We start from the raw sequence: 13,385 nt of genomic DNA on the forward strand, positions 1-13,385 counted from the left end.
AAAAGAAATCTGTGAAAGACTATAAAATCAACTTGTCTCGGCTGAGGCAATTAAAGCGTTTAAAATTATATCTGTATATCAAGCGGTACAGAGAGTGCCAATGGTTTAAAATAATTCTTTGGAAAAGAACATGTTTCATAAAAGTCATTTTAAAATATATTTTACTTCTGAAATGATCCTTAAAGATTTGGTATCAGACACAATGAAAAGATTCCAAACCCATATTCAACCATCTATTCTCCACTTCCAATTAAGCATCACAAAGATGCCCTGAGTTAAACGTGTTCAAGATTGAACCGTGGTTTTCTCCAGCTCATGGTTCTCTTTCAGTGTTTCCTATCACAGGAAATGGCTGATTTTACATCTATGATGAAAGGTATGAGGAGACTATGACTGAAACTAGAAATGCAGATGAGGAAAAGATGGTATGTGTGGGCAATGTGCATTCATCTTATCATATTGAATGGAGTTGGAACAGGCAGACTGAAATACTCTCTGTATACTTAGAGTTGAGAATCTGGAGGAGCCATCTACATAGAGGTAATAGATGAAGTTAAGGGAGATGGATGAGCGCTTGAGAGGAAGCGGAAGATAAAAGGGGCAAGAGTCTGAGAAGTATATTTTGTATCACCAAATCAAGGGAAGTTGAATGAGAAAAGGGCAGCATCAAGAATCTCAGGGCTTCCCTGATGGCTCAGTGGTAAAGAGTCTGCCTGCCAATGCAGGAGACAGAGGTTGGATCCCTGATCCAGGAAGATCCCACATGCTGGGGGGCAGCTAAGCCCATATGCCACAACTACAGCCCGTGCTGCAGAGCCCGGGAGCCACAACTACCGAGCCCACATGCACAGCTTCTGAAGCCTGTGCGCTCTGGAGCCTGTGCTCAGAAACAGGAGAAGGCGCCACAATGAGAAGCCTGCGCGTGGCAACTAGAGAGTAGCCGCTGCTCACAGAACTACAGAAAAGCCCATGCAACAGTGGAGACCCAGCACAGCTACAAATAAATACATAAAATTATTGGGAAAAACTTCTCAGTGGATGAGAAATGAGATAAAGCCACTGAAGTTAATGACCTTTGAGAGTTTCTTCTCATGGACAGACGAGCCTGGGGGGCAACAGTCCATGGGGTGGCAAAAGAGTTGAACACGACTTAGCGACTCAACAACAACAAACTACAATATGAAAAACAGGTAAGCAATGAGGATTTATTGTATAGGATAGGGAATTATAGTCAATATTTTATAATAATCTGTAATGGAATATAATCTTCAAAAAATATAACAATCACTACGCTGTATACCTGAAACTAAGGCAGTAGTGTAAATCAACTATACTTCAATTTAAAAAAAAAAAAACTTGATTCTAAAATTTTCTGACAGTCCTTCCCACCACATTTGGCTTTATCTGATGTTTATCTAGAAGAAGCTGTTCTTCAGGGAAGCTGATGGCATGCTGGATAAATTCTCTAATTCAACTAGAAAGACTCAGTTCTCTTTCCTAAAGCTGACATATGAGCAAAGGGTAAACCAAAGAGGAAAAAAATTTTAACACCCTGAATTCATCACAGTATTTAAACAATTAGAATTTTACTTTATTTCAGAATAAGTTTACTGTTGAAAAAAAGATATTTACTAAAGCCACAACATTATTCATATGGACAAAAACTTTTATAGCAAAACTGTGGTACATGAGCATTAGTAATTTGAATACTATATGGTTATAGAAGATATTTAAAAAACAGAAATGATGTATTCCAAAGGCTGTAATAGGCACAATATATATGCTTGTATTGGGTCTGCAAGCATTATACTAGAATTCACTACAAGTGATCCAAGAATTTGCAGGCTTTCAGCGTTAGGTACTAAAAAGATAAAAAGCATTATCAGAGTTACTCTTCTATGGAAAAAGCAAGTACTATCAATAACACAAAACAGGAGCAGCAAGCCAAGCCAACAAACAATTCTTTAGGTTTTAGAAGTTGTAATATAACTATGGCTTTTTATTTTCATTTTTGAGACTGGTTAGCAAGTCTGGCAAGTGAAAAGAAGAAAGTCTATAATAAAACGTTAAAGACATCACTTACAAGGCATCTGATATTTCACAGGTTCAAAATTGGAAAACAACCACTGAGCTTGTTCCTAGAGCAAAATTCTGAGGTATTAGAGAGCAAAAAAAAAAAAAAAACAAAAAACCCTGCTTCTTCCTATCAATGTTTTGGCATAAAAATCTTTATGCAGAGAAGTAAAAGTTTCCCAAGTGACATGGCAGAAAAATATTTAAGATGAATCATTAGAGTTTACTTTAGGTTTTTGGTAACTGTAAATAATACAGGTCTTTTCAAGGACCAAGAAACTGGATATGGTTCTTAGTATGGAACTTTATGTTTTTAAAACAAATATGTATTCAGGCTGAAAGTGTATTCATGCTGATAAAGGTGGTAAAAATAAGAAAACAGAAATCGTACCTTTTTAGAGCATACTATTACTATATATATGGAAACTGTCTAAAAGATAAAAATGTACATTTTAGATTCTCGAAGGTTTTATTTTTCAACTAGCAATTAAACATAAGTGTAAAAGGGAATCATGCAGTATCTTTACCTCTCAGCTACTGTGAAAATGATAAGAGGGGAACGGAATTCTCTTTTTTTTCTCTTTAAATATGCAATGCTCACAAGTCATGTGGAACTCAAATCACACACAAAGGCAAATCATGAAAAATGTTAAATATTTTAAAAAGCCCTCAGAGGTGTGCTAGAAATGATGCTGTTTCTACAGCACAGAATTGTTGGAGGCCAAAACTAAAGCAGTAGGTGCTACTGCAACTTCTAGGTCCTTAATGCTGCTGTTTTGTTTTGTTTTTTTTCATGTTGGGGTGGGGATTCAGGTCAGGGGCTTTGGTGGTCTCTCGGAAACCATAATTTCTGTAGGTTCAGTGATTAGCTTGGCTCCATCCCAGGCTGTCTTGAACTGTTCAGGAACAGGAAATTCTCTCTGGAAAAAAGCAATAAAAGCAAGATTATTTAAACCAAGGCTTTGCAAAATGATGGATGGCTGATTAGTGGCATGCTCACTCACTCAGGTGTGTCTGACTCTCTGCAACCCCATGGACTGGAGCCCGCCAGTCGTTCTTCTGTTCATGGGATCTCCCAGGCCAGAATACCGGACTAGGTTGCCATTTCCTTCTCCAGGCAATCTTTCCGACCCAAAGATCAAACCTGCGTCTCCTGCATTGGCAGGAGTCCCCAGGGAAGCCCTGTTACATGATGGACAAAGACATTTTAGAGAACCCAAACCTGCCTGGTCATATGACAGCTCTGTGACTGCCCACCAGCATCCTCATTAATGCCAGAACTTACCAAGAACCAGGTGTTCTGTGGAACACGAGGTATGAGTGAACTCAAGTTAATCTCCACAAGAACACTAAGAACTAGGTATTATTGAAATGCCACCTACAGGAAACAGAGGCCTGAGAGGTCAAGCCTCTGAGCAGCCAGAGTTCAAACCTTAGACATCCTCTCTTACCCACGACTCTGCACCAGACTCAAACATGCACAGCCATCAGCTGGGGACCTTGTTGAAAGGCAAATTCTGATTCGGTAGATCTGGGACATAGGATGACAATCTACATTTCCAACAAGTCCCCAGGGGATGCTGAGGCTGCTGGTCCCCAGTCACACTGACAAGGGCTTTGTCCTGGCATTATGTCTATGTACTCTTTGATGAAATATAAAAATGTGCTGCAAGTTGCATATACGTTTGTTATACATCCTGGTTTCCTACTCTTTCCATTGGGAAATACACGTACACATGCCACCCGGACACACTACACACCATACCCCCCGCCCCACACAAAGAAAAACGCAGAATAGGGAGTGCCCTGGTGGTCCAGTGGTTAGGGGGCTTCTCAGGTGGCGCTAGTGGTAAACAACCTGCCTGCCAATGCAGGAGACATAAGAGACACAGTTTTGATCTCTAGGTAGGGAAGATCCCCTGGAGAAGGGCATGGCAACCCACTCCAGTATTCTTGCCTGGAGAATCCCATGGACAGAGGAGCCTGGTGGGCTACAGTCCATAGGGTCACAGTGTTGGACATGACTGAAGCGAATCAGCATGCCAGTGGTTAGGATTCTGAGCTTCCATTGCAGGGGGTGTTGGTTTGACCCCTGGTCGGGGAACTAAGATCCCTCAAGCTTCGTGAGCCAAAAAAACCACGATTTTTTTAAAAAAGCATTAAAACTTGCAGAATAGACAAAATAAAATTAGCTTGGGGTCTCTCCTTTCCACAGAGAGTGAGTCCCCAGTTGTTACAGAAGAGAGCAGAAAAGGAAGGTGAGGAGCAGTCTCCTTGCTTCTGGTTTTGTGGCCTCCCTGGACTTCCTGTACAAACCACAGTCTGAAGGGCTGGTGCCTGCGCTCCTCTGTTGGTGGGATGTGATGTTTCAGTGGAAAACACACATGGACACATAGCTTCCTTGACGTAGGATCCAGCTGTTTCTTTTGTAAGAAGCTATTTTTATTTACTTTAAAGGGAAAGCCCTTTCTGTCATGATCGGTGAATTCTCAAGTGAAATTTGGAATGGTGTCTTTTCTTTTTTGGCTGCTCTCCTTGGACATGAATTTGAGCAAACTCCAGGAGATAGTGAAGGACAGGGAAGCCTGGTGTGCTTGCAGTTCATGGGGTTGCAAAGAGTCAGACAGGACTTAGTGACTCCACAACAACAACTCCTTAGCTTGTGGGATCTTAGTTCCCTGGCCAGGGATGGAAAGTGAACCCATGGCAGTGAACGCACGAAGTCTTAAGCACAGGACCACCAGGGAATTCCCTGCAGTGGAGTCTTACCGTGAAGCGAAGAAGCCACGGTCTGAATGTGTGTGTGTGTGTGTGTCTCCAACATCCCTTCTGGGGCTCTTCTTCATGAGTAAACCAGGCTTGGTGTTTGCTCTTAAGCACCAAGACAGGTGGAGAATGCTCCAGAGTGAAGGAACCTCTGATCCTAACTGTACTACAGCTGTTCCCGATCTTTCTTGGCAGTGCCATGATGGCAACGGGAGGACAGATCTTCTCTGGGAGACTGATTTCTTTCGGATAAGTCATCCCCACCATCCACTCCCAGATTACCATGCCCACGGCAGGATCTCTCTATTGCTCCCTGATACCTCCAACGGGAAAATGCACTGAGGGCCCATGCACTGAGGGCACAGATAAGTCACCTATTGAGGGGAGACTACATTTTCAGCATGAAAGTTCAGGTTTTGACCTCTACTCATCCTTTATGTGACTGGATCGCAATCTTGGCTCCACACTGGAATCACCGAGGAAGCTTTAACCAAGACAGGTGTCAGGGTACCACATCCAGGGGTTCTAGTCTAATTAGCCCAGAGTGCTCGTGCAAACCCTCACTGCTTTTCTTAGCAGATCCAGTTCTCCTGCAGCTGCAAAGGCCAGGAGTCTCCCTAATTTCGGCTTCCTTCTTCTGAAGCTGCTCTGTATTGGCTTCAGCTCTACGGTAGCTTTTTCAGGTGGAGAGCCCGAGACGAGATGCCTTCTAGCTCAGGGTTAGGCGGTCTGAATACCTCATGCAGCATGGCCCAATGCTTGCAGTTTTGCTTTTCAGAGTTAAATAATGAATTCTGGGAGGCAGTATGTGGTGTGTGCCTGAGAAGGGCTTACTGAAAACGTGGCAGCAATGCCATTGTCCGCTTAGACATTAACCCAAGCCCTGACTGCTGTGTGGATCACCAGTGACTGACCCACAGGCTGACGGGGTTGTGGGGGCTCCCCTTTCAAAGATGTGCCGGGCTAAGTTACGTTTTATCCCATCCTTCCGTGGTTCACTGCTTCCTTGTACAGTCAGAACCAGAGGGAATGATCTCTGGATTTATTTCTCTTTCAAGAAGCAAAGACTAGTAGGAAGAAATATTAATAACTTGCTACCAAATGGCAACAACCAGCAAGTCCACCACACTGTGTGACGCAAAAAGCGCATTTGTTTATACTTCCTTTTCAACGTGAGACTATATGCTCGCATCTTTTAGAAACTGCTTTGCTGGGGAGACGAGACAAATAAAATACCTGGTGGCTTAGGCGAGTGTCTCTCAGAGGCCATTGGATAGGCTGATGGCATCAGAATTATCTGGGATATATTAAAACCACGGATTCCTGGACCCCATTCCAAGCCTCCTGATTCTAACCTCTGGGTGCAAAGTTTGGGACCTGGTATTTTCATCACGTTTCCCAGCTGATTTTTTTTTTTTTTTTAATTTTTTGACTGTGCCACGTGGCAAGTGGAATCTTAGTTCCCCAACCAAAGATCAATCTGCTTTGGAAGCACTGTGTCTTAACCACTCGATGGCCAGAGAAGTCCACTAGCTGGTTCTCATGCTGGGTTTGAGAACCACTGTACAAATAGGTTCACTTATTATTACCTCCTTTCCCTCTGCTTGCCCCCAAAGCATTTCTCCTTCTTTCCTTTTGCCCCCACCTGTGTCGGTCCCTCAGTCGTGTCCGACTCTTTGTGACCCCATGAACTGTAGCCCACCAGGCTCCTCTGTCCATGGAACTCTCCAGGCAAGAATACTGGAGTGCACTGCCATTCCCTTCTCCAGGAGATCTTCCCGACCCAGGGACTGAACCCAAGTTTCCTGCATTGCAGGCAGATTCTTTACCATCTGAGCCACCAGGAAGCCCATGCCCCCACCATACCAAAGGAAAATAGTCCTAGTAAAATGAGCTCAGACACCTGGTATACTATTTGATGATGATGATGATGTGTTAGTTGATCAGTTGTGTCTGACTCTTTGCAACTTCATGGACTGTGGCTTGCCAGGCTCCTCTGTCCATGGGATTCTCCAGGCAGGAATATGGGAGTGAGTTGCCATTTCCTTTTCCAGGGGATCTTCCCAACTCAGGGATTGAGTCTGGGTCTCCTGCATTGCAGGCAGATTCTTACCGTCTGAGCCACGAGGGCCCTTACTATTTGATGAAAGCTAGCTCATTAAGGTAATTATTAGGAAACCACTTTGAGAACCACAAATCCAGGATTGGGCAGTCAAGAAACTAACAGGGGAGCTGACATGTCAAAGGCCATTTTCTGAGTTCCTCTCTTGCCTGCAAACTTTTCTACAAAGGAAGCTCAAAGGTTGGTAGGTGACTAATCAGTCTCTAAGAATGTTAATCATGAAAAATTCTTTACAGTCTTCTAAAAGGTACTTACATAATCACCATCCTGAGGGATAAGTATATTCATTTCAGATGACTTGGCACTCACAATCTCACAGTCTAACGCATCTTCACTGAGGTATATGTGGCAGCCTTCTGTCTTATTAATGGAAATTGTTGGCACTTTCCCCATTACCTGAAATAGAAAAAAAAAAAAAAAAAAATCTAGGGCCAAAGCAAATAAATAGAAATTCCAATATCCCCAAATAAGTGCAGTCCACGGGCCTAAGCAAGCGTTAGGAATAGCTAGGTCAGGGCTGGGGAGGCTGGTTGATGACAGTGTCTCCAAGGTGAATTAGTAGGTGTCATTTGGGGACAGAATGAAAGGACCACACAAGGGGATTCTCAAACCTCAAGGTCTCTTTCCTGACACAAAACAAAGGGACTAATTTGAAAACAGCAGTTAAATGTTCAGAAGAAGTTTCACAACCCTATTAGTGGAAATGAAGCATATATTTGATTTCGTGATAAAAGAAACAAGATGCTTTTGCTTTTATGTGCTTAAAACTTTAGTTTTGACAAATCTCTAGGAAACTTGGATGAAAACACGCACGAATACTGTCCTTTATGGCAAATTATTCTGTAAATGAGTAGATTTTTTTTCCTGAATCTAAGTAAGGATAAATAAAAATCACTACAATTTTTCTCACATAAGCCCTTTCCTAGATAAAAATCTCACTGGCTGAATGCGAAGCTTAAATGAGATAATGAGTGTCTAGGTATTTTGAAATGTTTTCATTTCCGGAGCCCAAACTGGAGACTTGGTTCAGGCCACTCACTGTATGGGTAAATAGTATCATACATAAGAGAAGGTGGTTCTTTGTATTATTACAAATATCAAGTGCCATAAAAGTTTTGATCAGTTTAAAATTTCTTTTTTATAGTCCCGTTTTCAGACATCGCCACCTCCCCCCTGCACCCAAATCTCTAAAGGGACAGACTGTTCCCCCAACGACCATATTACAACTCTATAATTTTCCTTCTTGTAATGGTAATTGAAGCGATAAAAACATCTCCTCTTTCACCCCGAAGAAAAGACTGGGTTGCAAATTAAAGAGCAAGGCTTGTGATGGTGCAGGTGATGTAAAGAATTCCTTGGGGGAGCCTAGCCAGCTCACCACACAGCTCTGCTTTCTCCTCTCCCTGTAGAAACTGGACACTGAGCTGGAACTGAGCCACAGTGAGGGAAAAAAAAAAGGCAGAGGTAGTTTAAGGTCAGCTAAGCAACAAGGCTTTGCCATAAATTAAATAAAATAATACCTATATCTATATATCAAGAATGTGTCAGCACTAATGTTTTGACAATTTCCAGATGTCTTTTGTAATGATGGAGCACATTTCCATACTGCCCAGAACTGTATGAATACCTCGCAAGCAAAGGGAATGCAAGTCATTTGTCAGTGTGTCTTAGGCAATTCGTTTATGAGACAGTGGGGTCACATGAGGATAGCACAGTACGCTAAGACATTTTATTTTTGTTTATGTATCACTGTATTACCTTAAAAGTGCTAGAATATCTATGAAAAATCTGAAAAACAGTACAATTTTTAAAAAATAGTCCTGATAGGATAAGAACTGTCATTTCCACAGCACTTGAGTCAATATTTCCTTAGAGTAAATTACATACCATATATGCCTTTTATCCCTTGTAGTCTGTAAACATTTTGAGAACAGAGATTGTTTCTTATCAGGAGAACTGGGCTAACAAGTAGCTTCTCTGTTGAGTGACAGGTGATATGTGACCTTGCCCAGGCCAATGCTGCAGCATTTAATGCATGTATCTGCATCAACTTTCTTTTTCTTAAATTTATTTCTCTATAAAATTTTTAAAAAAATTTCCACATATCTTAGTCTCTTCTCTCTCCCACAATTTATACTATTTTTTTTATGAGATAGTTTGCCAAAAAAAAGCCAGAATTACTGAACTAAATCACATGAATCCATGTCCTTTTCTTCCTTTCGATCTTTTTAAATTAATTAATGTGGCCGCGCCGGGGCTTAGTTGTGGCACTCAGGATCTTTTTTAAAGGGGTTATTTATGTACTTGTTGACTGTGCGGGGTCTCCGTTGCTGTCCGCAAGCTCTCTCTGGTTGCAGCGAGGAGGGGCTGCTCTCCAGCTGTAATGCTCAGGCTTCTCGTGGCGGTGGCTTCACTTGTTGCAGAGCACGGGCTCTAGGATGCGTAAGCGTCAGCAGTTGCAGCACGAGGGCTCAGTAGTGGTGGGTCCTGGTCTCTAGAGCACAGGTTCAAAAGTTCTGGCACCTGGACTCAGTTGCTCCCCGGCATGTGGTATCTTTCCAGATCAGGGATCAAACCCATGTCTCCTGCATTAGCAGGCAGATTCTTCACCACTAAGCCACCATGGAAGCCTGGCACTCAGGATCTTTAATTGCATCATGTGAATTCTTGGTTGCAGCATGTGGGATCTAGTTCCCTGACCAGGGATTGAACCTGAGCCCCCTGCATTGGGAGCACGGAGTCTTAGCCACTGGACCACCAGGGAAATCCCCTTGGAACCTTTTAAACAGTATTATCGAAGTAAAATGTGCAAACATAAAATTCACCTGCTTTCAGTGTACAGTTTAATGGTACTCAGTAAATTTGTGCAACCGTCACTTCAGTTCAGTTTTAGAATATTTCCATCATCCCCCAAATATCTCCAATGCCCATTTATAGTCAATCTGTCCTCATTGCCAGGCAGCCTGCACTAATCTGCTTTCCATCTTCATTGTGTCCAGGCCCTTTTAAAATACTTTATTAAATGTTTTAAATAGGTAATGAAATTCACTTGGTTTGAACATCCAGAAGTTTGAGAAGTGTTCAGTAAAATGTCTCTCTCTTGTTCCTGAGCCAGGCTGCCAAGTTTCTATCCCTCTTGGACAGATAACCATGATTCATCCTTCCAGATTATTTTAAGGCTCATAGCCTCAAAAAAACTAGGATATATTTCAAACATGGGAGCACACAAAGAGTAATAAAACAAATATGTGTGTATATATATATCTACCTGTTAAACAGCTTTATCAGAATTTAACTTTTTGGCTTATTTGCCTTATTTTTAGGGCTATAATCTTATACTATAGTTGAAACCCCCTCTATACCATCCACCATCTCCCTGTCCTCCCATCTACCCTCCACAGACTTAACTACTCTTCTGAATTTTGTGTTTACAGTTCACAGCAGGTTTGTCTCTTGAGGTGAACTCAAGCCTGCATTAGTATATTTAACATGTGCATACTGTTTTGCATGTTTTTGATCTTTATATAAAGGGACACATTATACAGTGCCTGTTGTTCTGTAATTTGCCTTTATCACTCAAGGTTGCTTTTGAGATTTCCCTGTTTTTAAACATGTAAGTGTATTCAATTATTTTAACTATTGTACAGTATTCTACTAGGTGGATTTATTTGTTCATTTACCAGCTGTTGGACATTTAAATTGTTCTGGGTTTTATTGCCATTATGAATAATACTGCAATAAACAGTTTTACACGTCTCATCAACATAAGTATTGGAGCTTCTTAGGTGCACACGCCCAAGAGTGGAATTGCTCAGTTACAGGCTATGACTGTCTTTGACTTTATTAGATGGTGCCAATTTCTCTGCATGGTAAGCGTAATAGCTTTGCTCTCTCATCACTGATGTATCAGGATTCTCATAACAACTTTTATACCAGGAGACTTTTTAACATATAGGCAGTCCTCAAATTGCAGTTCCGATATTCATGAGTTTCAGCTCACAAGCCCTTTGCAAAGTAAGCACAGCCTGAATTCAAAACTGATGAGTATAAGAGGACATACCCAATTAATCTGTATTTCTTCTTCTATTAGGCAGGTTATGCATATTTTCCTGTATTTATCAAACACTTCAGTTTTTCCTCCTCTGAATTGCCTTAATATTCTTTGCCGATTTTTCTATTGGGTTGTTAGTCTTCTTCTATGTGATTTGTGTTAACTTTATAAATTCTGGTTATAAATCCTTTTAGATAATCTGCATTGCAAGTATCTTTCTTCAATCCATGCCTTGTCTTTTAGCTTTGCATCTGATGTCTTCTGTTGAACACATATATTTTAATGAGGTTAAATTTATTTGTCCTTTTCTTCTGTATTTTATTCTCAAAGTTTAAAAGTATTTCTTTTCACAATTAGGACTTCACTTTTCATGTATGGTATGAGGTAGAGATTAGATATTTTTTCTCTGCATGGAGGATCCTAAAATATATCTCCATGTATGTGCCAACTATTGAATGTACTACTCCAGTTAAAAGAAGCAGTGGTGAAAAGCCTAGTAAAGTCAAAGAGAACAACCTATAAAACTGAAAGCCAAGTTTAACAAACATTATCAGGAAACATCAGATAATAAGGGGTGATTAACAATATGAAAAGGGCATAATCAAAGATAGTAGTTATAGTTGGCCAAAGTAAGAAGTCATTTAGCTTTGGGCATATTATAAAATCCCATTTGGCTAAATTAAAATTGCTTAAACAGTGCAGATTTTTTTCTGTTTTGCAAATTCAATTCCAATCCTACTTTCCAGGTTGTTTTGCTGATAATCTCGTTGCCTCTTCAGAAAAACTTTATCCAGAATCACTTTTTTCCTGAGGGAAAAACATTCTCTTTGGCAGGGTACTATTATGCAAAGAGAATCTCTTACTATTTTGGTTCATTCATTAGTTGATTCATTCCAATCACTCACTCATCAAACATTTACTGAACACCTACTGTGTACAGGTATTGTGCAAATTTTTGGAGCTGTAAAGATTAATTAGCTGTTCCTGAAATAGAAGTGGTAAACTTGTACTTGCTGTGCAAAACAGGGTGGGTTATAAGAGGGTGAAAAGGGGAAATTAACACTGTCCAAGAAGTAAGAGAGGGCTTCAGAGAGGAGGTGAAGACAGCTGTGTCTAGAGAAAGGACAGTAAGAGTTTTCTAGTTGGACATGGAGGGCCCCTTGTAAACAGAAGGGTGGTCTGGTGGTGGCTGGGCAAGGTTGAAAGGACCACTTACCTGCATTTGAATGTCCTTGGAGTTGATCACTTCCACAATGCCCACCACATTGTCAAACACCAGGCCAAACTTCTTACAGTTGTCTAGGAAAACAAAACAAAACAAAACAAAACAATCTCCTAAACACAGACAGCATATTTATACAAAGCAATTTATCATAATGAGTACAGATCCATAGTTCTGCCCTACCAATTATAATGGAATTTATTTTCCCTTTTATCTGTAGAGTAGACTTGCTGCACTTGAAAATGTAAGCCACCTGTCTCAGTTCAGTCTCTGAAATCACAAGGTCATTCCTGTCCTCTTGGTATTCCTAAAATTAAAACACAGGCAAATATTAAATATAAGGACAGATAGATAAATGAAGTCTACTGCATACTGAAATTACTGTGGAGTATTCACCAATTAGAGCTTCTCAATATGTTTTTTCTTTAGGAACCATTTTCTTACAGACCAAACCACAGGTCTGCCTTTGTCTCTGTGATGTTGGGAATGGTTACTTGGAAGAGGGTGTCAGGGTCCATTTGCGAACAGTCAGGCGTCAGGCACCCTGGCTAGTGGGTGGGGGCTGGACCAGGAATGTGAGAGCTTTTGGTTAAGTCCAGATGCTGAGTCTGGACTTGATGCTGTAACAAAATCTGCAAATAGGAGTTGGGTAAATCGACTAGCAACGGTCCAAGTCCCAGTGTATTCTCAGGCCACAACAACCTTTCTGGGGACTTTGTTCCTCCACCTTTAGGGAAGCCCCCTGGATTGGCAGGGTTTCCCTGATGGCTCAGATGGTAAAGAATTCACTTGCAATATAGAAGACCCGGGTTCGATCCCTGGGTTGGGAAGATCTCCTAGAGAAGGGAATGGCTGCCCACTCTAGCATTCTTGCCTGGAGAATTCCTTCCATGGGCTATAGTCCATGGGCTGCAAAGAGTCCGACATGACTGAGTAACTAACATTTTCACACTGGATTGACAGGGGGTACCAGCTTCCATCCACATACAAAGTGTCCTGTCTTGCTCAGACAACAGTGAAAGTGGTGGGTGACTCAGTAGGTTATATCAGCGCCTTGGTCAGTGGAACAGAATGAAACATCCTACAGTAGATCCTACAGTAGATGGGGCACAGATTAAAAGTTCACTGACGGAGGAGTCAGATTCAAAGAG

The 13,385-nt window shown here is 41.4% G+C and overlaps 1 protein-coding gene across 2 annotated transcripts in view; it reads right to left on the reverse strand.

Annotated features, from left to right (window-relative positions):
• Positions 1–1,185: 1,185 nt before the first annotated feature.
• The window catches only part of CAP2 (cyclase associated actin cytoskeleton regulatory protein 2), a 128,183-nt gene continuing 115,983 nt past the window's right edge, over positions 1,186–13,385 (reverse strand). For both annotated transcript variants that reach the window (XM_081518147.1, XM_081518146.1), the window contains 4 exons: positions 12,418–12,541; positions 12,229–12,311; positions 7,217–7,357; positions 1,186–2,993 (listed from right to left, as the gene is read on the reverse strand). In XM_081518147.1, the coding sequence (XP_081374273.1) occupies positions 2,883–2,993; positions 7,217–7,357; positions 12,229–12,311; positions 12,418–12,541 (459 nt within the window). In that variant the 3' untranslated portion in view covers positions 1,186–2,882. The remainder of the gene's footprint in view (positions 2,994–7,216; positions 7,358–12,228; positions 12,312–12,417; positions 12,542–13,385) is intronic.

The sequence above is a fragment of the Giraffa tippelskirchi genome, chromosome 8, assembly GCF_054371585.1.
Source record: "Giraffa tippelskirchi isolate mGirTip1 chromosome 8, T2T-mGirTip1v1.2.pri, whole genome shotgun sequence".
NCBI lineage: Eukaryota > Metazoa > Chordata > Mammalia > Artiodactyla > Giraffidae > Giraffa > Giraffa tippelskirchi.